The sequence below is a fragment of the Vipera berus genome (assembly GCF_964194415.1).
Source record: "Vipera berus genome assembly, chromosome: 2".
Lineage (NCBI taxonomy): Eukaryota > Metazoa > Chordata > Lepidosauria > Squamata > Viperidae > Vipera > Vipera berus.
The window spans coordinates 108286307-108310516 of record NC_138203.1 but is presented as its reverse complement, the minus strand read 5'-3'; the positions used below and the strand labels follow the sequence as shown (position 1 = coordinate 108310516).

The following is a 24210-nucleotide window of genomic DNA, read 5'->3' as shown; positions in this document are numbered from 1 at the left end:
AATAAATGAAGGAGAAAAATGCAGAAAGAAAAATTAAAAAGAAATGCAAGTAGCTTCCAATTTCCACAACAAGTAGAAAGCAAGAAATTGAGAGAGGGAGGGAAAGAAAGTGGGAGAGAGGAAGGAAGGAAGATAAAGAAAGAAAAGAGAGGGAGGGAAGAGAGGGAAGGAAGGAAGGAAGGAAGGAAGAAAGAAAAGAAGAGAAAAAAGAAAATACAGAAAGAAAAATTAAAAAGAAATGCAAGCTTTCCTTTTCCTTCACAGCAAAAACAAACAAAAGCCCCAAAATAAAATAAAATAAAATAAAGAGGCTAATAATAATAATAATAATAAGAAGAAGAAGAAGAAGAAGAAGAAGAAGAAGTTGGAAGGGACCTTGGAGGTCATCTAGTCCAACCCCTTGAGAACACAGGCCATCCTCGACTTACGACCGTTCATGTAGCGACCGTGGGGAGGTCCAACGGTGCGGAAAACGGTGCAGTGCCTCGTGATTTTTTTCATGAAACAAGTGTGCCTTTGCCCAAAAAAGGTTGAAAAACACTGTCCTAGTGGACAATCACTTCAATATGAGCCAGCAGTGTGCTGCAGCTGCCAAAAAAGCCAACACAGTGCTAGGCTGCATTAACAGGGATAGAATCAAGATCAAGTGAAGTACTAATACCACTTTACAATGCCTTGGTAAGGCCACACGTGGAATACTGCATCCAGTTTTGGTCACCAGGATGTAAAAAAGATGTTGAGACTCTAGAAAGAGTACAGAGAAGAGCAACAAAGATGATTGGGGGACTGGAGGCTAAAACATATAGGGAACGGTTGCTGGAATTGGGTATGTGTAGTTTAATGAAGAGAAGGGTGAGGGGTGACATGATAGCAGTGTTCCAATATCTCAGGGGCTGCCACAAAGAAGAGGGAGCCAAGCTATTCTCCAAAGCACCTGAAAGCAGGACAAGAAGCAACGGATGGAAACTAGTCAAGGAGAGAAGCAACCTAGAACTAAGGAGAAACTTCCTGACAGTTAGAACAATTAATCAGTGGAACAACCTGCCTCCAGAAGTGGTGAATGCTCCAACACTGGAGGTTTTTAAGAAGAGACTGGACAGCCATTTGTCTGAAATGGTATAGGGTTTCCTGCCTTAGCAGGGGGTTGGACTAGATGACCTCCAAGGTCCCTTCCAAATTATTATTATTATTATTATTATTATTATTATTATTATTATTATTATTAATAATAATAATAATAATAATAATAATAATAATAAATAATAATAATAATAATAATATTCATTGCATTATAGTGGAGTGTCAAAATCAGTTATAATTGACCTAATATTGTAAAAGTAAACCATGGCTTAGAAATCACTTCTAAATTCTAACATGCTGAACTAAAAATAAACCAGGTTTTAACTAGATATGTCATATCAACCTTGACATAATGTGATTTGTTAAATTGGCATACTTTTGATAAAAACTAATAGTAAGGAAAAAGCGACGCAGTGGCTCAGTGGGTTAGGATGCTGAGCTTGTCGATAAAGAAGGTCGGCAGTTTGGCGGGTCGAATCCCGAGTGCCACGTAACAGAGTGAGCGCCTGTTACTCGTCCCAGCTTCTGCCAACCTAGCAGTTTGAAAGCACGTAAAAATGCAAGTAGAAAAATAGGGACCACTACGATGGGAAGGTAACAGCGTTCCGTGTGCCTTTGGCATCTAGTCATGCCGGCCACATGACCACGGAGATGTCCTTGGACAAGCGCTGGCTCTTCGGCTTTGAAACGGAGATAAGCATCGGCCCCTAGAGTTGGAAACGACTAGCACTAACATGTGCGGGGGAACCTTTACCTTTTTAATAGTAAGGAATATGTCATTTAGATAGATAGATAGATAGATAGATAGATAGATAGATAGATAGATAGATAGATAGATAACCTTTATTGTCATTTTTTACTGTGGACATAATGGCACACATTAAAAATGAAGTTCAGTTGCTTGCTCTCAAAGTTTACACATACATAACACACATTTAAACATACTATATACAACGTATGTATAGACCTACACCCTTACATATACTTTCAGTGAAGTGTATGCATTACAGTATGTGAATTAGATCTGCTTTTAAAGATAGAGAATACAAATAGCCTAAATTACACTAAACTCCAAACAAGCAAATCAAATTATGACTATTTATTATTAAGCCCAATAGCTGAAGCTGAACTTTCACAAACAAACCTATGAATTATGTTATATGAATACAATTGGATTTGAAATGAAACCAAGCAAACCAATTTTTTGGCATATGTGAACCAGGTCAAAGCTGATTTGTGCAATACCTTAAGCTTTGTTACATTCAGAGAGATACCACTCCAGCTAACTTGAATATTTAGGATATATAAATCAGTGTGTTTATAATTAAAGTTTAAGACACTAGCTAGATTACGTTTTATTGCTTATGTTTGCATTATATTTAATTCTAACATGATGCAATCACTCTCACCCAAAGTTCCAGCAACTTCAACTCTCTCTATCACTTCTCAATTAGTAAGAATTAGGTCCAGTATAGCTTTTTCTTTAGTTCCCTCCTCTACCTTTTGGATGACAAAGTTGTCAGCTAGGTTGGTTAGGAATTTGTTTGATCTCCCACTTGCTGCAAAGTTTGTCTCTCAGTTGATATCAGGGTAGTTAATCCCTTTACTACGTACATTTGTTTCCTACATACCGTACATTTGTTAGTTGTTTAGCTAAAAGTTCATCAATTTCTTCTGCTTGGTTGGGTGGTCTGTAGTATACACCTATGGCAATGTCATTCTTTTTTCCTTTTATATTGACACATATGGATTCTAGGAAGGTCTGTAGCTATTTTCTCAGCTCTCCTGGTTTGTGCAGTATACAGATCCTTAAAGGAAGACAGGCTGGTTGCAATTCTTTTTTCTGCAGTTCTAACTATCCACTGAAGTCTATAATCTGTACTGCTTGGTTGCTGTGCCAAACCAGACAGTTATTAATGTACAAATGACAAACTCAATTCCTCTGTAGAACTATATCAGCAGATCCTTCAGCAGACTGAGCTTTGAGTTGATGCAGGAAGAACATTCTTGGTTGGGCTTTTTTAATGATGGTTCTAATGTTAGGTGTCCATTTCAAGTCCTGGGAGTTTATAGAACCTAGAAACTTGGAAGTCTCTACTGTTGATACTGTGTTGCCTAATATATTACAGGAGGCAGTAGAATAGGATAGCTTCTTCTAAAATCTACTATCATCTTTACAGTTTTAAGAGTGTTCAGCTCCAGATTGTTTCAGCTGCACTACAGGGCCAGTTGATCTACCTCCCTTTATATGCAGACTCATTATTGTGTCAAATGAGACCAATGTCTGTTGTATCATGTGCAAACCTGAGTATTTTAACAGAGGGATCCTTTGAAATACAGTCACCAGTATAGAGAGAAAAGAGTAATAGAGAAAGCACACAGCCCTGGGGGGGCTCCTGAACAGGCATTTGATATGATTTTACCTAGCTTTACCTGCTGCTTCCTATCTGTTAGAAAGCTTATAATCTATCTGCAAGTATTTATTTATTTATTTATTTATTTATTTATTTATTTATTTATTTATTTATTTATTATTGGGACTTATATGCTGCCCTATCTCCCAAAGGACTCAGGGCGGCTAACAACAATAACATACAATAAATACAGAAGTTAAGATAAAATTAAAATTAAAGGCCCCTGTACAATAAATTAAAATTAAAATAAATTAAAAAATTAGAGTTAAAAAATTAAAAACATAATTAAAATCCCTGTCAGTCCAGGTCAGCCAGGTGGAAAAGGAGTGTTTTGAGGCTGCGGCGAAAGGACTGGAGATCTGGGGCCATCCGAAGCTCAGGGGGGAGCTGGTTCCATAGGGCTGGTGCTCCCACAGAGAAGGCTCTCCCCCTGGGGGTCGCCAGCCGACATTGTCTAGCCAACGGTACCCTGAGGAGGCCTTCTCTGTGTGAGCGTACTGGGCGATGGGAATTCGTTCCCAGCAGCAGATGGTCCTGCAAGTATCCCGGGCCTAAGCCATGTAGGGCTTTAAAGGTAAGTACCAGCACCTTAAATCTCACCCGGAGGGCAACCGGTAACCAATGCAGCTCACGCAGGAGGGGTATAATATGGGAGTATTGGGGTGCTTCCATCACTACCCGTGCAGCAGTATGATCAGGTACAGCTTGTTGAGTCAATTTAGAGAGAAGGATTTCTGGAATCATGGTGTTGAATGCCGAGCTAGTCTACAAAAAGGACCGTTGCATAGGTCTCTGGGGAGTCAAGATGTTGTTAGATGTAGTGCAGTGCCATATTGCCAGCATCATCTGTCAATCTATTTACACAGTAAGCAAACTGCAAGGGGCTTAGCAGTAAATCCGTTATGTCATTTAGGTGGGCCAGCACCTTTCCAAAGTTTTCATAACTACAGATGTCAAAACAATCACTCTGTAGTAATTCAGCTCCTGAATGGAGGGTTTCTTGGGCACCCGGATGATAGTAGAAAGTTTGAAGCAAGAAGAGATATAACAGATCTCCAGTGATTTATTAGAGATGTGGGTAAAGATGGGGGGCAGTTGATCAGGTGCTTTTCCACGCTTTTGTCTGTGAAATAGACCATGCACATCTTTTTCTGTGATCACCAGAGGTAGGGGGGCAAAGAGATGGAGTCAGGTGTAGGAGACTATTGTTGGTATATCTGACAGTCAATTGCTCTCAAACTTACGGCCTGGTCTGACGGGATGGGGTTGGGTTTTTAAAATTAGTTTTTAACTTAATATGTATTGATTTTATGGGCATGATGTTTAATGGTTTTTAATGGTTTTTTAATTTTTGTATCTGATTTTTATTGTGTATTGCCCTGTTCACCGCCCTGAGTCCTTCGGGAGAAGGGCGGTATAGAAATCAAATTATTAAATTATTAAATTAAATTAAAATTTGCCAGTTGTCAATTCTCTTCAGCAAGGTGTAGGAAGAAAAGTCTTCATCATAGTTCCATCCAAGCTGGGGATAAACAACATGGTGACTGCTTTGGGAAGAGGGTTACAGTTTATTGCAGAAGAAAGCCACACAGGAAAATGGATCCAACAGAAAAGGACTGACCACATGTGGATAGTGGGTTTTTATACCCCCTGGACTCTATTGTTTGGAGTTATTTCCGGTTCCTGTTTTGAGGCTGTTTCCTGTGTGTCCTGAGTCCAGTTGTGCCCTTCTAGGAATCTTGCTGGTTGTGGGTATGTCCCAGCCCCTGCTTCCCTGGGGCTGGAGTATGTAGATGTTAGGCCTTTGTCTTCCTAAGCTTCTAGCTCCAACCTTCTTGATGGCTCACATTTGCATGTCTATAGAACTGGTTTTCTGCTTGTGGGGAAGGAGACCTGAGACTGTTAAGAAAACTGGGCATGCTTTCCTAGTTCTTTAATTTCTCTTTAGGAAATATATTTTTCTGCCCTTTTAATATTTCCTTCTCTGGGTACCTGACTTCCCTCAAAGGGAAGGAGGTTTGCTGTAGCCAGTATTATTTTAAAGGCTTTTCCACACATTTGCTGGTTCATTTGTTGATAGCTGATTCCTCAGCTTCTCTTTGCAGCCCTGATCTCCATTGTTAATACATTCCTGGCCTGATTGTACAGCAATCTTATTTGTATATTATCAATATATATTAGATATACAGCAATCTAATTTGTATCTATGGTTTATTAGATTTATCTTATTCTTATCTTAATAAGAATCATGGTTACAAATTATAGATAAGGTATTTGTTTAATTTAAAATATGCCTGGATTCAGGCCTATGTTCCTTTAATATATTAATCAGTGAAATATTGTATATTGTGGTTAGCCGTAACGTGATTGTTTGGTTCAGTCACTATGTGATCTCATTCACTATAATTTGTAAATCGTGACCTAGCCACAAGATAGATTAGCAAGTCTGAAAAACGACTTTTGTATAAATTTGTAACTAAACGTTATAAGCTACAAATGCATTTTCTATAAATCCAAAATATTCAGTACTTCAGGTTCTGACGATGCCTTAAATTAAAGCCATAACCTAAACAACGTCACCGGTTTTTTTTCTTACTGTATGGTACAAACACAACAATACACATTAAGCAGAAGTACGGGTTTTATTTTAGGTAAGCAACTCTTCGTGGCCATGTAGAGGTCATCCGAATGTTTGTAGTATAATTATGGTACATCTACTTTATTAAAGTAGATGTACCATAATTATACTACATACTTTACTACATACATACTACATACTTTATTAAAGTTTACTACATACATACTACATACTTTATTAAAGTTGCCTTGGAAGAGTGAGGAAGATTCTCAGGGATGACTCACAGCCTGGACGGTATCTCTTTACTCTCCTACCATCCGGTAGGACATATAGGAATATAGCCAGCCGTACCAACAGGCTGAAAAATAACTTTTATCCGTGGGCTGTTAGGCTTTTAAATGGGACATAATCTCTGTGAACTTATGCAGGATTGACTTGGGAGGCCGGTGTGTGGTGTAGTTGGTTCACAAGGTGTGGTAGGATGGAGGGTTTGTTGTCACTGTGTGTTGGGGGGTGAGAGCAGCGGGGGGGGGGGGGGAGGCTCAGCTAATCTCAATGTACACATGTTGTACTTTGACAATAAATGTTTATTTATTTATTTATTAAAACCTTTTTGTTCCAAGTGAAATGCGCATCCCATTTTGCTTGTCTTTTTGTTAACTCTTTCGAAAAAGAGAGAAGAATACGCTCCATTTCGCCTGAAAGGTCCTACCACATATTGAACCCTGAAATGAACCGTGTAAATCGGGGGTCTTCAAACTTGGCCCTTTTATGACTTGTGGACTTCAACTCCCAGAATTCTGGGAGTTGAAGTCCACAAGTCATAAAAGGGCCAAGTTTGAAGACCCCTGGTGTAAATGAAAGTGCGATTCGCACGCCCTTCACAGCCAATCGTAGGGGAGGCCCCGCGCTTGCGTGACGTCTAGCGTAGAAGCGGACCCTGTCTACGTCTGAAGCGGGTGGCCGTCGCACGTCACGTCGCGTCACCCTACCTCACGTTGGGTGAAAGGTTGAGACAGGAAAAGGGGTGGGGCTACGCGCACACTCGCGCGGACGGTCGGAACGGCCTGAGGCCCATGTGGAGTGGCGGCAGAAGCGGCCTGACTGCCCCTTCTGGATCGAGATCTTGGGCCCTCAGCAGCCATGAAGGGGTGAGTGCGGGACCGGCGCCGCCGCCTCTTTTTCCTCTCTTGACATCCGTGGGGCGGCTTCGAGGGATCCTTTCGAAGCGAACGGGGGAACCCCGGGTTATTATCTCGCGCTTTTAGCGGCGGCGGCGGCGTCTCTTTGTTTCTCGGCTCTAAGAACTGCTAGGAGTCGTTCACCTGCCTTTTTAGGGGGATGAAAACGAAGCGGGCTCTGCTCTTGGCTCAGGGAGTACGTAGCCTGATATTTTGGGAGAGAAGTGAGGCGCTGTGGCGGGGGAGGGGGAGGCGAGCTTTTTGAATTCGGTCCCAGGAAGCGTGCGCGGAATTGCACCATAAAGGGAATCGCGTCCCAATTCAAGGTGTATCGCACCAGTAAAAAGAAGAGCCTAGCCTCCTTTAACAACGGTTGAAGCTCCAAAGAAAGCTCTGAAAATGCAGAATTCCTGCACTTCAAATAATTTTAACATGTTGGGCCATCCCAGGTGCCGAGCAGTCAGTTTTCAATAATCTGTGTAGCTGTTTTTAGTTACATAAGATAGTCTTCTTGGTTGCCGTGGAGAGAAGCTTAAGATCATAATGTGAGATAAAAAGGGGGATAAAGATTGAACTCAGTAGATTGAAATATTATTGAAATAAAATAGGTTTGGTGGAATGCCTCTGTATGTATCTCTCCCTTTACTTTGGCTTATTGTGGCTTAAAAAGAACTAACAATATCCAGAGCACAAGTGTTTTCCACTGCTGAGGAGGCAACTTTGTTAATTCATAAGGCAAAATTAAGGTTTTGTAGAGTATTATATCTTCAGATTGGAAAGCAAGGCAGCTCTCAAATGTTTGAATTTTACTATTTTGAACATTCAGTTCTGATTCTGCAGCCTCCCTCCCCACTAAGTCACTTCATAATTTAAACAATTATCCTCTTTCAACAGGTATAATAGTGTACACCTCATTCAAAACCTGAGAAAAATGTACCATTTTACCCCAGTTATTCTGTTATATGCCCAAAGAGACCTTTGCAATAAGAATCTTTTAGTACCATCCATATTTCATGTGTCTCATCACAGCCAGAAGGTTGACAAGAGATTACTAGTCTTTCAAACAATTCAAAGGTTGAATCCTTTAAAGCTCAGTCTGGTATCTCATCAAGCAGACAAGAACCTGGCCTTTTCTTTCTTGTAAAAGGCAGTCTTTTGGAATCATATCCTTGACATAAAACTAACTATATTCCTTGAGACTTTAGTAAAAAAGATTTCCAGAAGGATGAAGCTTCACTTGGCAGAACTTTCATATTATACTGACCAGGCTTCTGGCATGTTCCAGCAGCAATGCAAAAGAATAAACAGCACTGTAATGGATAGCACTACCTTCAGCTTTATATCATACTTCAAAGACTGAGTAACTTTATGGCTGAGATTTCACACCATGCTTACTTATCTTAGCTGTAGTTTATTAATTTAACACTAAGCTGCAAACTAAACCACTGTGGGCTGAATTTCCAAAATATAGTAAACTAAACTGCCTTGATTTATTCAGTTTGTCAGGTAAACATAGCCCCTGGGGCATTAAATCAACCAAAGATCCTTCTTTTATAGAACTGTGCCTGAACAATGATTAAGATCCCTTATTTGAACAAGAAAGTAATAAATACAACATTTAAAGTTTTGTTGAATACTTAATAAAATAAGGTTCTCAAACTGGAAGTTACTGATATTTTTGGTTGAGAAAAAATTCAGCTCAGATGTTTCTGAAGAAGCTTATAAATACAGAACTGATTTTAAATTGAATAAGGGTACAGTATATTCATCAAGAAAGTTACACCAGAATTTGAAAGATTACAGTTTTAATGTTATGAAAAAAACTTGATCAGGATAAGGAAGGGGCATTTAAACTTGGCACAGGATTTGCTCAAAATGACAGCATATATTGACTTCATGGTACTATAAAGCATACCAAATAATTTTTTCTGCACTTTTCAAATATATTTTCATAAATTATAATGATACTGAACATTACAACACAAGAGACACCCTAACCTGAGGAGAAACTGCATCAAATATTTATGGAAATTAGACCTAGTAGAATAATAATATCTGAATAATAGACCTGCTAATTTTGACTTGGAAAAGTGATAGCTGTGCATGATCAGAAGAAATCATGCCCAGAAAGGCTTAACCATTTAGAAGTTTGAGATTATGGTGGATTTAGAAATAACTATTATAGTTAAGATGTCATTTCTAATCTTACTTAACTCTGTTTTTATTCTGCCTTCCAAAAATATGGTATTTAAACCCTGATTTCCTAAGGCAGGGGTGTCAAACTGCCGGCCCGTGGGCCGGACGTGTCACAATGAAACTGCACCCACCCCATTGCCGGCAATGGGGAAAACATTCCGATACGTCACATGACGTCGTGAGTTTGACATGTCTGTCCTAAGGGAACAACGTAGTGAAGAAAATATTTTTATTCTAATGTATATTATCAGATGATGTATATACAGATGTTGATACAATATAAATTTTGATAAAAACATGGTATATCATGGTGTCACATCAGACTATAGCAATTGCTAAAAAAGTTCATGGATTAAATAGCTACAAAAATACTGATCATTTTGTAAACATTTTACCAGTACTGCCTTTCAAATACATGATACTTACATGAAATATTGTTCAGTAAGCTGACTGTTCCTTATCCACTCAATCTCATAAGATCTGTTGAAGCTTCAAACTTTTGTGGTATAGAATCGTAGGTAGTAAAACAATTAGAAATTTGTATGCCATTTATGTCATTAGATTGTCTTCTCTGTCTTCAGGTATCTATTCCTGTTGTCTGCAACATAGTGAGTGATTCAATGAGGATAGTATGTTTGACTAGTTCATGTAGGTCTTTCTCCCTTCATTGTGGTCCTTTTACGTCTAATGAGCATGTCGTTGACAACATGTTTCATCATTGATGGAAGTTGTCTGGGGAAGATACTGTGTTCTGCAATGTTTTGTAATTAATATGGTTGCTGCAATGAATGTAAGCTATAGTTAGGTACACCAGCATTGTACTGTATCTGGAATATGCAATTTACGAGTTGTCAATAAATGAAAATATTTGTAGCTCAGGGTTGAAATGAAGGGTCCTTGATGCTCTCTGAGCTTGGTTGTTTGATGATGTTACCTAGTTTGAGTAAATAAACCTTTTTAAGAAAACAACCAAGCTCAGAGAGCATCAAGGACCCCTCAATTTATAAATTATTTTTGAGTGAGAAATGAAAAGTAGTCTTAATGCATTTTATCTTTCTTGATGCTTTTTATTTCTTAGGTTCTATCTTTTGTCTTAAAGTTACTATTACTGGTGGTTTAAATGAGATTTTAAAGCTGTAGTTTAATACTGCACAATTATATATGGAAGCAATCCACTAGTTATTTATTGATTTTTATTGAAAAGTATAGTTCTGTTCTATACTATGTTATATTTAGTGCTTTATTTGTTTCCATGTGTGCATATGTCTATCTGTACTCGTATGTTTTGAGCATCTGAAAGGAGCTTATGGATGCAGCTGTGTTATGTGTATGCTGGCAGATACAACCTCTGGAACTGCCTATCCTAGCTATAAAGCGATACCCGGCAAAGGTATCATAACGTAACATTCTCAGGATCACTTAACTCACAAGCACTTCCTTAACACTTATCAGACATCCTGATTCTTTCTAGTTTTTAAAATTCAGTTTTAAAAGGGACATAGTAAGCTGTGAAAAAAAGAGAATTAACATCCAGAATAATACTCCTTTCCGAAAGGCCTATGATGCCTCATGAAGTGGGCAATGTTTGGGTGGCTGCACTTTGGAGGCAAAGTAGATTGCACTATGAGTAGGGCCACACTTTATCTGTATGTAGAACTTTGTTACAAAGATGAGTTGGGGGGGGAACCCTATACAGCATTATTGCTTTTCCTTAAATTCTTATTTTTTTTTGTAATAGAATCTGCTTAATTCAAAGCATTGTCATCAATGGGCATTGCTTATGACTCAGTGCAATTAACATTAAACTGTCAATCTGCTGTTCAAATTAGTGCTTTTGAGTAATAATGGCAGAAAAAATTGTGACCTTTAACTGCAGTATTTATTTAAAGGCCTTTATTTAAGTATACTTTTAAGTAAAAGAGTTTAGCCTACTTTAACATCAAGAAATCCTCTAGAGCAGATATGTCAAACTCGTGACATCACATGACGTTGCGCAACGTATCGGGACTGTTTTGCTATTGCCAGGAGCAGCTTCCGTGTGACGCATCCAGCCTGTGGGCCGGCAGTTTGACACCCCTGCTCTAGAGAGCTATAATCAGAAACTTCCGAACTTACTTGAAATCAGCTGCTTATCAGAAGTTAAAATTCCTGCTTTTCCCTGAAGATAAGACATTTTCAGAGAGGGAAGGAGGTGTGTACTATTGAATGGAAAGAAAAATGTTCAACATGTACCATTTCTTCATCTTACCATTTATGTTACTGACTTCATTTTTCAGCTGATAGTGTAGTATCATCTACAAATTTGTCTTTGTTGTTTTACAGTATAACAGCTTTCAGAGAGATAGAAGCTTTTGAAACAAACTCAGCAAATTATCTTAAAACAACTTAAGGGCAAATATAATTATCATAAATAATATGATGTTTCATTTACCCTAACTTTTTATTTTATGTTTTTACAAATCAACTGTAAAGTTGATTCTGACATACTGGATAATATTTACTAAATAAATTAGCAGTGGGTGTCATTGGAAGGAACAGAGATTAATCTCTCCGAGAGAGATAATAATGTGATAATAACAGAAAAGGCAGGCTGAAACATTTTTAGCCTTTTTGTTTCAGGCTGAAAGAGACGGAAGAAGAAGGCCTCAGAAAGGCATAAACAGATTTTCAGTTGTTTACTGTTTTACTTTCTGGGTATTCAGTGCTCCCAGAATCTAGATGATCTATCCTAGACATACCGTACTATATTTTGTACCAAACTCTCCACTCGTTTCCCCCCAGTTATCTCGGAACGCCATTTTTGGACATTCTCTTCTTTCATCTGCTCTTTGGAAAGTTGCACTCTGAAGCATGCACTGGAAGAAATTCTTCCTCAAATAGGGTTTTTGTATAATTATTACAATTTATAATGTAAACTTAGACATTTCATTCAATCAGTAGTGTCATAAAATTGGTTCATATTATGCTGAAAGATACTTAGCTTTCTTTGTAAAGTGACATGTTTTATTATTTTTTATTTGGTCAGCAAGAAATTTTTTTCAAAATGAAATGTGTGTATGCTATCCAGTTGTGGAGGAACAGTATCTTAAATGGGTTTCAGAGAAGGTTGGAAAAGAGAAGCTGGATCTTGGCTTATTCTGATGAAAATCAGATCACTATCTCTGTTGTTCAATTCGGAGAATTGGGTTCAGATCCAAAATTGTCAAAGGAAGAAAGGCGGGAGAATGTAATTCTAGTGATACTGTAGAATCCTTCACTACCTTTGTTGCTATCATCCATGGTATACCTTTAGAGTATTTGAGGTAGCTGGGCATTGGAAGTACTGTTTTATTCTGCTTTTGGAAAATGAAGATTATTTGTTTAATTCACAGGGGGAGGGGATGTTCCGCAAGTTGCATCTTGTGTTCCATATGGTAATTTAATATCTATATTAACTCAGCAGGAAATGATCATGTATAAGTTTGAAGAACTTATTCTTTCTGAAAGCTCAGAACTGAATATCTAAGCAGTTCTATATGTCTCCTGACTATTAAGGACTTGATTGGGGAATAGAAGTTGAAGCTGATTTGGGACAAGACAAATTGTTAAAGTTGATTCTGATAGATGAACTTCAGTGAATAGACTTGTTTCATTTCATTTCATTTCATTTATTGGATTTCTATACCGCCCTTCTCCCTAGGGACTCAGGGCGGTTCACAGGGCATATATAAATAACTGTACAAAGATTAAAAAGAATTAAACCATGCCCAATTAAAATACAGCAATAGTAAAAAATAAAACCAATTAAAAACCCATATTCCCCTTCAGGCCAGACCAGCTAACTCAAACAAGTGGGTCTTCAACCCGCGACGGAAGGATCGGAGGTCCGATGCCATCCGGAGCTCAACCGGCAGTTGGTTCCATAGTGCCGGGGCACCCACAGAGAAGGCCCTCCCCCTGGGGGCCACCAGTCGACATTCCCTGACCGGAGGCACCCTGAGGAGGCCCTCTCTGTGGGCACGCACAGGGCGGAGGGGAGTTGACGCCGGCAGCAGGTGGTCCTCGAGGTATCCCGGACCCATGCCATGTAAGGACTTAAAGATCATAACCAAGACCTTGAACCTTACCCGGAAGACAACTGGTAACCAATGCAGCTCGCGGAGCAAAGGTGTAACGTGGGAGTACCGGGAAACTCCCAAGAAAACTCTCGCGGCCGCATTCTGTACCAGTTGGAGCCTCCGAGTGGTCTTCAAGGGAAGCCCCATGTAGAGAGCATTACAATAGTCTAGGCGAGAGGTCACGAGCGCATGAGTGACCGTACACAGGGCATCCCGGTCCAGATAGGGCCGCAACTGGCGCACCAGGCGAACCTGGGCGAAAGCCCCCCTAGTCACGGCTACTATATGGTCTTCCAGGGTAAGTCGTGAATCTAGGAGGACTCCCAAGTTGCGAGCCCTATCCACGGGGGGTAAGAACTCACCCCCCATAGAAAGCGATGGAACATTTTGAATGTCTCGGGATGCCGGAATGTACAGCCACTCAGTCTTGTCAGGGTTGAGTTGAAGTCTGTTCCTCCCCATCCAGACCCGAACCGCCTCCAGGCAGCGGGACATCACAGCGAGGGCATCACTGGGGTGGTTTGGGGTCGAAATAAAAAGTTGGGTATCATCGGCATATTGATGATACCCAACTCCAAAACCACGAATGATCTCACCCAGCGGTTTCATGTAGATGTTGAACAGGAGAGGCGAGAGAACCGACCCCTGAGGAACTCCACAAACGAGAGACCTAGGGGCCGATCTCTGCCCCCCTGCCAACACCGACTGCGAGCGTCCCAGGAGATAGGAGGAGAACCACTGAAGAACTGTGCCTCCCACTCCCAATCCCCTGAGACGCCGCAGCAAGATACCATGGTCGATGGTATCGAAAGCCGCCGAGAGGTCTAATAGGACTAGGACAGAGGAATATCCTCTATCCCGAGCCCTCCAGAGATCATTCACCAGAGCGACCAATGCCGTCTCCGTGCTGTACCCGGGCCTGAAACCCGATTGGTAAGGGTCCAGATAATCCGCTTCATCCAGGACCAGAGGGAGCTGATGCGCCACCACACTCTCAACAACCTTCGCAAAAAAGCGAAGGTTGGAGACTGGACGAAAGTTGTTCAATACAGCTGGGTCCAAGGCAGGCTTCTTGAGGAGAGGTCTCACCACCGCCTCCTTCAAGACGGTGGGGAAATAACCCTCACTCAAAGAAGCAGATATAACCGCCTGGAGCCAGCCTCGTGTCCTCTCCCTAGCTGCATAAACCAGCCAGGAAGGGCACGGATCCAATAAACATGTGGTGGAGCTCAGCCTCCCCATAATCCTGTCCACTTCATCAGGGGTCACAGAATCAAACTCCTCCCAGATAACATTGACAAGACCGCCCGTGTCCTGATCGCCAGACTCTGCCCAGCTGGAGTCCAAACCGGTCCGAATCCGAGCGATTTTATCCGACAGATGTTGACTGAATTCCTCGGCACGACCCTGCAAGGGATCCTCCCTCACCTCCTGATTAAGAAGGGAGCGAGTCACCCTAAACAGGGCGGCCGGGCGATTATCTGCGGACGCGATGAGGGTAGAGAAGTAATTACACCTCGCCACCCTCATCGCTGCGAGATAAGACCTAATATGGGTTCTTAACCGCAACCGGTCGGATTCAGATCGGCTAGACCTCCAGCAGCTCTCTAGGCCCCGTTTCCGACGCTTCATCTCCCGGAGCTCCGCGGAGAACCATGGAGCTCGTTGGGATCTGCACCGGGTCAGGGGCCGCAAGGGTACAACCCGGTCAAGTGCCTCAGTGGCTGCCCTTTCCCAGGCTTCCACTAAGGCATCCGCCGAGTTGTGAGCAATGGAGGCAGGTGGGGACCCCAGCGCCGCTTGGAATCTATCAGGATCCATTAAGCGTCTGGGGCGGTACCATCTAATTGGCTCCGTACCCCCACGGCGGGGGGTGGCAAAACGGAAGACCAGCCGCAGGAGGTGATGTTCGGTCCATGACAGGGGCATAATAAATGGAGAGCCCCCACCAAGATCATCCAACCACCGTCCAGATAAAAAAATCAGGTCAAGGGTGTGGCCTCCCTCATGAGTTGGTTCAGAAATTACTTGCGTCAGGTCCATGGCCGTCATGGAAGCCATGAACTCCCGAGCTAGCTCAGATGAGCCTCCCAGGGATGGTAGATTGAAGTCTCCCAAAACTATAAGTTTGGGAAACTCAACCACCAACCCCGAGAGGATATCGAGCAGCTCGGGCAGGGCTGCCGCTGCGCGACTAGGCGAAATGTACACCAGCAGCAAACCCAACTGCGCCCCAGAACCAAATCTCACGAAGAGAGACACACACCCGACTATCTGAGGAACGGTGGTCTCCCGCGGACATAAGGTCTCCCTAATAGTCACCGCCACACCCCCACCCCTACCATGAGCTCGTGGCCGATGTAGCACCCGGAAGCCTGGTGGGCAGAGGTCAACCAAAGGGACCCCACCCTCTGGGCCCAACCAAGTCTCCGTGATGCAAGCCAGGTCCGCGTGCTCACCCTCAACTAAATCCCTAACGAGGGGAGCTTTGTTAACCACGGACCTGGCATTCAGGTACACCAGCCGGAGCTCAGGAGGCTGCACATCCTCGCTCCCGGAACCTCGGGGAAGAGGCAGAGGGTCGGAGCGCCTCACCGCTTGCAAATAGCGGAGACGGCCCTCCCGGTAACGATACGGCCCTCTGTCTATCCACCTGCTGCCATTCCCCGTCGTGGGAATCGGTAATCCCACGACCCGCTCATGAGCCCCGGAGACAACCACACCCCGTTCTCCCCCCGCGCGGTCGGACCCAAGTCTGGCCTGAGCCATGGTTGATTGGCCACCCCCCATAGCCAGACAACCCCTATCTCCCACCCCTCTCCCTAACCCCGTAATAAATTTAGATAAAAAAGTAATCAGAGGCCTCTTATTAAATTTGTGTAGACGGCCCCTGCCCCTGCCCAGCCATGGGGTTGTTGTGCATGGGGTTGCATGGCCCTAAAAGGAACAGGTTCAGAGTTCAAGGGTCCTCCTGAATTGATGCTGGACAGCTTATGTTGGGATTTTGGTACCCTTGTCTGAAGGAGAAACCAGACAATAATTCAGTGTAAGAGATCTATATGTACGGTTGGAATTGTCCTTGAAAATGACTTGGAAATTACAACTGACTTATAATGCAGTAGCATAGGTAATAAATATTATTTCTGGGAGATATGAGTTTAATTCTGATTGAAATAGTTACCCAAATTGGTACTAGCATTTAGAGCATGATTCAGTATGCTCATCTTATTGTCCAAGGCCATAGCATAGTCCAAGTTATTTACATCACTGTTTACTCTTGTACAGTTTATCCCACACCTTTTGCAACCCTGATCGCAGAATGCATCCACCATTGATTTAAAAACATCTAACATTTCTATTGCAGAACCTTTATTGTAGAACAAACTGTCATTGGAATTGAGGCATTAATATAGTGCAGGAAGACTGATCTTTTTAGTCAGAATGTTGTTGATAGTATACAGCAAGTTAATTGTGATGTTAATAGACACCAAAGCCATTGAGGATTGGGGGACTTAAGTATTTGCCAAATGAAAAGAAACTGGGAACTAGTGACATAGAAATGTCATAAGAATTAACAGTATTCTGCGTTAGACATGAAAGCCAGCTGGATTTGCGCCAGTCACCTCTCTCAGTACAACTCATCTCACAGGGTTGTTGTAGGGCAAGCAGAAGGAAAAAGGAGTATTTAGATATGTTAATAATGACAGTCAAACAAATAACAGTAACTGTGAGTTATTTCATATATTCTAGGTTCTGTTCTTGCTAATCAGAATAGCCACAGTTCCTTTTCTGAATAACAGTTCAGATTTGTTTTATATAAAATTACAAAGTCTCTAACTGAGAATTATATTTAACATTTGAGGTATATTGAAGTGGTCTCTCCTATTAAGTCATATGTAATTTAATAAAAATGAGGGGAGGGGTATGGGGGACTGTCAAAGATAAAATGTATGATAAAACTTTTCAATTAAAAAAAAAATGAAATTCCTAGAGTATTGAGCATATTTTGATTTGTTCCAGTAGCCGGATCGAACTGGGTGATGTGACGCCACACAACATTAAGCAGTTGAAGAGGTTAAACCAAGTCATCTTTCCTGTCAGCTACAATGACAAGTTCTACAAGGATGTGTTAGAGGTCGGCGAGCTTGCCAAACTGGGTATAAGTTCTTGATCTTTATTTAGTGGGTTGGAGCTAAATCATCTAATGCTATATATGTTATTGAACATATTTTTTATATTTCATATTTTAATTGTATTTCACACGAAGCTGGACACAATATTGGTCTATGTGATATTTTACATTTTTCGACTGTTTTCTCAATCTTTAACTGGAATCTGTATTTCCTCTAACCTAAGACTATTTATTATTCCATGTCCTGCACACTGGAATAATTAGACAACATATTTATTTATTTTATTTATTTTATTTTAATTCCATTTATATCCCGCCCTTCTCCGAAGACTCAGGGCGGCTTACAAGCTTAGCAGTAGCCTTCATTCTATGTATATGCCTGCTTATTAGGGCTTTCATACACCCCCCAAGCGGCATTATTACAAAGTCAGCTTAATTGCCCCCAACAATCTGGGTCCTCATTTTACCTACCTCGGAAGGATGGAAGGCTGAGTCAACCTTGAGCCTGGTGGGATGCGAACCTGCACTAATTGCAGGCAGCTGGTGTTACTTAAGGAGGCATTAGCCCACTGCTCCACCAAGGCTCATATCATATCCTTCTCCTGTCTTCTTCAATACCTCTTCAGGTACTGTTTTGAAGCCATAGCGAGTAATTATCTTTCATCCAAATCTTTACAGTCTCTATGGTAGATTACTGCAATATACTCTTGGTTGCTATAATTGAGTATTCCATCTAACATGAAAACAACATTCCATTTTTAGCTTTTCATCACGGATTTCTGATTGATTTTTAGTATATTAAACTGAAAACCTATGAACCAGGACAGGGGTTGGCAAGCTGAAACAGTGAAAGAGCCACTCGGAACCGGTTCCCTCACAAAAGAAAAAACTGGGAGGCGCAAAAAAGAGTGTGCATGCGCACGCATGCGCAAAACAAGAGGCTGATCAGCGGCCCTGTGTATGCGTCCTTCCAGGAGCTCTGGCAACTCCGTAAGGCCAGCCCCGAACTTCACAAGTGGAAATTGAGGGAGATTGCCAGGAACACGAGATCAGCATGTCTCAGCCCGCGCTGATCTCGCCCTTCTTGCAGTCTCCTCTCTGTTTCAGCTTGCTTTCGGTTACTTTTCTTTTGGGGGATCCAGCCTCTGCCACCCCCTTCTCTCAACAGCTGGATGCCCCGAAAGAAAAGCAGCCGAAGGTAGCAGCTCTGCAAGTCTCCACCAAGAGAATGGGGCGTCGGAGGCTGGATCCCCCAAAAGAAGTCTCCGCTGAGATGAGAGAATGGGGTGGCAAGCTGCCGAGAGAATGGGGCGGTGGAGCGCTCCGCCGAGAGAATGGGGCGGTGGAGGCTGGATCCCCCAAAAGAAGTCTCCGCTGAGATGAGAGAATGGGGTGGCAAGCTGCCGAGAGAATGGGGCGGTGGAGCGCTCCGCTGAGAGAATGGGGCGGTGGAGGCTTGCCGCCCATTCTCTCAGCGGAGACTTCTTTCGGGGGATCCAGCCTCTGCCGTGCCACGCCAAGAGAACATCAAGCCGCCCCATTCTCTCGGCGGAGCGCTCCACCACCCCATTCTCTCGACGGCTTGCCACCCCGTTCTCTCATCTCGGCGGAGACTTCTTTCGGGGGATCCAGCCTCTGTCGCCCCCTTCTCTCAGCTGGGCTATGCCGAGACGAGAGAATGGGGCGGTGGAGCGCTCCGCTGAGAGAATGGGGCGGTGGAGGCTTGCCGCCCATTCTCTCAGCGGAGACTTCTTTCGGAGGATCCAGCCTCTGCCGCCCCCTTCTCTCAGCTGCCCAGGCAACTGAGAGAAGGGGGCGGCAGAGGCTGGATCCCCCGAAAGAAGTCTCCGCCGAAACGAGAGAATGGGGCGGTGGAGAGCTCCGCCGAGAGAAGGGCTGTGGAGGCTTGCCGCCCATTCTCTCGGCGGAGACTTGGGGGATCCAGCCTCTGTCGTGCCGAGAAAACAGCAAGCCACCCCATTCTCTCGGCGGAGCACTCCACTGCCCCATTCTCTCGGCGGCTTGCCGCCCCGAAAGAAGTCTCCACCGAGACGAGACAACGGGGCGGCAAGCCACCGAGAGAATGGGGCGGTGGAGCACTCCCCCGAGAGAATGGGGCGGCTTGCTGTTCTCGCGGCACGGCAGAGGCTGGATCCCCCGAAAGAAGTCTCCGCCGAGAGAATGGGCGGCAAGCCTCCACTGCCCCATTCTCTTGGCGGAGTGCTCCACCGCCCCATTCTCTCATTTCGGCAGAGACTTCTTTCGGGGGATCTAGCCTCTGCTGTCCCTTCTCTCAGCTGGGCAGCTGAGAGAAGGGGGTGGCAGAGCTGGATCCCCTGAAAAAAGTCTCCACTGAGAGAATGGGCGGCAAGCCACCACCACCCCATTCTCTCGGCGGAGCGCTCCACTGCCCCATTCTCGGCGGCTTGCTGCCCCATTCTCTCGTCTCGGCAGAGCCCAGCTGAGAGAAGGGGGCGGCAGAGGCTGGATCCCCTGAAAGAAGTCTCCGCCAAGAGAATGGGTGGCAAGCCTCTACCGCCCCATTCTCTCGGCGGAGGCTTGCAGAGGTGGCGGAGCTGCACGCGCAGCTTCCCAAACCTCTGCCACCCCATTCTCTCAATGGGACTTTTTTACTCCCACTTTTTTTCCAGAATGGCAGAGGAGGACTGGGAGCCACAGGGGATGGCTTAAAGAGCCGCATGCGGCTCCGGAGCCGCGGGTTGCCGACCCGTGAACCAGGAGCTCATGAGTCCTAGTCCTATCTTAGCTGCGTGACTTTAGGCCAGTGGCTGTCTCTCAGCTCTATGAAGGAGTTAAGGGCAAATCACTAATGAAATCTTGCCTTCTTCAGGGACTTTGCCCAGGCATTCATTCATCTGCCATCACACGTGCGCGCACACACAGACACAGACACACACACACACACACACACACACACACACACACACACACACAAATATCTATCTGTATCTATTTTTGGAAACATCTTTCCATTGTCCCATTGATTATACCACTTTGTTCTACGTGTATGGTCTTGAATGCTCCTTTACAAAATGTATTTTCTGCACATAAAAAGCTAGTAATCTGCTTGTTTTTGATGTCCAGAGTTAATTTTTTTCCTCAAAATAACTGCAACCTTTCTAACCAGCCTGTTTCATTGAGTTTTAGGGCTTGTTTGAATTGATTCAATTCAAAATTTGAATTGACTTAAAATATATGATATGAAATTTTAAAAAGTCTTGTATCTTATTCATGCACCTTTTTCAGTATTTGTTGCAAAGAATAAAGGAACAATATGTATATATATGAAACTAAAGTAAATATGCTTTCTTTCTGTTCCCATTTCTTTTTGATAGCCTATTTCAATGATATTGCTGTGGGCGCAGTGTGCTGTAGAGTAGATCATTCTCAGAATCAGAAAAGATTGTACATCATGACACTTGGATGTCTGGCCCCTTACCGACGGTTAGGAATAGGTAAGGCTCTAGCAAATATTCAGTGGCCTTTATTTGACTCTTGAGCTTTAAAGTGTAACTATTTCTGTACTCATTCCAAAAATGAAATAGTACAAGATGCTGGTGTACAATGAAAAGCCAAACTTCATATATTATATGAAGAATAAGTTTTTAGAATGGAAGCAGTTACTTATTAGGGTTATTTATCAAACTATTAACTTGCAGCTAATAAATTCAATAATTTAACATACTTGATGCTATTTTCTAAAAGCGTCCTTAATTTTTTCTTTAAATAATGAGCCCAATCTCAAATATTGGAGTTGAGATTCTAATTTCAGAAGCAGTGTTGCTGGTCTTGGGATTACAAAATTTGAAAAAGACTAGAAATAACATGATTTTTTTTTGTACTTTCTCAATTCTTTTTCAGGAACTAAAATGTTGAATCATGTGTTAAACATCTGTGAAAAAGATGGCACCTTTGATAATATCTATCTGTAAGTAAATACTGTTGATTTATTCAATACAAGCATTGGGGGATTTAATTATTTGTGTTCATTTTTAATTCTACTTATTACTGAGAGAAGCATAAAAAAATCAGATGTTCAAAGAATAAGCTTAGATCAAGAATTGACCAACTTTTTCTGTGACAGGGCAGATCCCACTCTCCTCTATAGGTGCAGCTGGCAGGTCTGTAGGCCCAGGAGTACTGTAGCCATCGGTCAGCGTGGGCATTGTTCCAGTCTTCTTCCACCTTATTGTCAACATGACCCACTTATACATTGATTACCTATTAGTTTGATTACCATTGTTATCTGTGATCTTTCCATAGAAATAGCTGTATATCATTGGAATGAAGAGTGCAACAGACAATTCACGTTTAACATTCTCAGAGTAAGAATAGTAATGGTTGGTTTCATTATTAAAGCTGAAAAGAGTACTACTTCTATGGGAATTCTGAACTGTAGTTTGAAAATTTAGGAGAGGATAAGGAGAGCCTTTGTCAGTTTGGTCATGTTTCAGGATCAAAGAATGGGGTGGATTGAGCCTAACTGTGGTAAGCTTCCTTTGTAGGCTTACAGGTAAACCTTGACTTACAACCAGAATTGTGATGAGGCATGCCTATCCGGGTTGCAGGGCCAGGCCAGGATTGTGCTTTGCCTGGAAAAAAAGAAAAAAGCAGCCCCAGAGCTGTGGCGTATCCCAGACCTCCTTGTGCTGTGCTCCCGGGCTGGACTTGGGGCAAAAAGCAAAATGCAGCCCCTGCAGCTATGCCGTAGCTCTGGGACTTCTTTTTGCTTTGCTTTGCTTTGCTTTTCTCACAGCACGAACGCCAGCCCCAGCCTGGCCCAGGAGCATGGCGCAAAGGGGCTTTTTGGCATGTTGCATCTTTGGGGCTGTAAAAAGCCCAGCCCAACCCCAGCCACTTCAGCAGTCCAGCTGGGCATGTGTCATCTGCGAGAGCAAGAAGACAAAGACCAGCTAGGGAGACAAAGCAGGAACTTTCCTCCTCTACTGCTGGACAGAGATGGTTATCTGATCTTTCTTCTTCCAAACTTGCCATTGCAGACATGAAACTGCCAAAAAGATCTACTTTTTTGTTATGCGGTTTTAGTGTTGGGAAAAATGCTTCTTACCCATTACATTCACAAGAGTATTGATACAACTTGTTTGGTAACACCCATTTTCTGTATCTTTCTTTTCATTCGTTTTTCTGATGCCTAAATGTATACTTTGCTAATATGTGTAACCAAATTCCAGTATATTGTTTCTTTTTTTGTCCTAGGCATGTTCAGATTAGCAATGAGTCAGCAATTGATTTCTACCGGAAATTTGGATTTGAGATCATTGAAACAAAGAAGAACTACTACAAAAGGATAGAACCAGCAGATGCGCATGTGCTGCAGAAAAGCCTCAAAGCCCCCTGTCTTGGCCAGAACACAGATATGCAAAAATCTGACAACTGAACAAAACCCAGGAAACCCTTTCTTGCACTTTCTTGTCACCAAATAAGGAAAGAAGGCCTGGAGTTTTGGTTTTTTGTTCCTTTTTCCTAATACGTGCTGTACCCTGTCCAACAAATTAATAACTTCCTAAGGATTGTCAAATTGTGTGTTTTTATTTTATATCTCTACTTTGCATTCTTTGGGATGGAAATAGTACTCAGTTTTAATGGGGGGAGGGAAAGGAGGCTTCATATGGTCTTCCAAAGGTCAGAGTTTTCTTCAGCATGTGTGATCCTTCTGCTTTTCTGATGAAGGACAAAGTTTAAGCAATACCTTGCATCAGTGCCATATTGCTTTTCCAATTTGGAGGTTATTTCTGTCTAGTTCTGAACTTGATTTAGCAGGTTTGGCCTTGTTGATCTTTGGAATATACACAGACATCAGTCTTATGGGTAGTTTATTTGTACTAAGTTTGGCCAGCTGATGTCATGTACCTTGACAGGTGTAGGTGACAATCCAAATGAGTTATACCATCTTTCCCTCTTCCTCTGATAATATACATTTCATGGGGAAAGGAGAACATGCCTTGGCTGTAGCACAGTGGAGGAACAAAACATTTAATATTGTTAAAGGTGACTATTTAAAAAAAAATAAGCTTTGTTCTGAAAACGGTTCAGCTGGTTTGCTGAAATTAATTACTCAAGACAGAAGATGGTTAAAACTGTATTTTTCTTACACATTTAAAGACATGACTGTCATCTTTAAAAAAGGAGTGTTGTAGAACACCAAGAAGCACGGCTTATTGGGGGAACCTTGTAAAGATTCAGCAAATACCTGGCTTTCTCCTAACAACATACGAGAACTGTAGCCTACTTTGCTGAGCTCTTGCTTTGTATTTTGTTATGCTCTTGTTTGCAACTTCAGTTTGAGTTTCTGGCATTCAGTACTAAAATGTCAGATTCAGTTTATTCTTTTCATTTGGGGAAATGTAGCCAGTTGCAGTGGGAAGATTCTACCCTATCACTTAAATCAATATTAAAATGTATTTCTTTTCTGTTTTTGAACCTGAGCTGTATTTTCCATTTTTCTGCTTTGAAAAAGAAATTTTTGGGATTGTGTGGTTATAGTATAATC

At 42.4% G+C, this 24210-nt stretch overlaps 1 protein-coding gene across 2 annotated transcripts; it reads left to right on the top strand.

Moving 5' to 3' along the window:
- Positions 1-7006: 7006 nt before the first annotated feature.
- NAA50 (N-alpha-acetyltransferase 50, NatE catalytic subunit) lies at positions 7007-24140 on the top strand. Of its 2 annotated transcripts, none has more exons than XM_081317904.1 (5): positions 7007-7223; positions 17570-17703; positions 21035-21154; positions 21561-21627; positions 22917-24140. In XM_081317904.1, exons 1-5 carry the CDS (start codon positions 7216-7218, stop codon positions 23095-23097), a joined length of 510 nt encoding a protein of 169 aa, XP_081174030.1. In that variant the 5' UTR covers positions 7007-7215; the 3' UTR covers positions 23098-24140. The 2 variants fall into 2 exon arrangements, with proteins under 2 accessions (XP_081174030.1, XP_081174029.1); XM_081317903.1 differs by having other exon boundaries at positions 7089-7223; positions 17567-17703.
- The last annotated feature ends 70 nt before the right edge of the window (positions 24141-24210 follow it).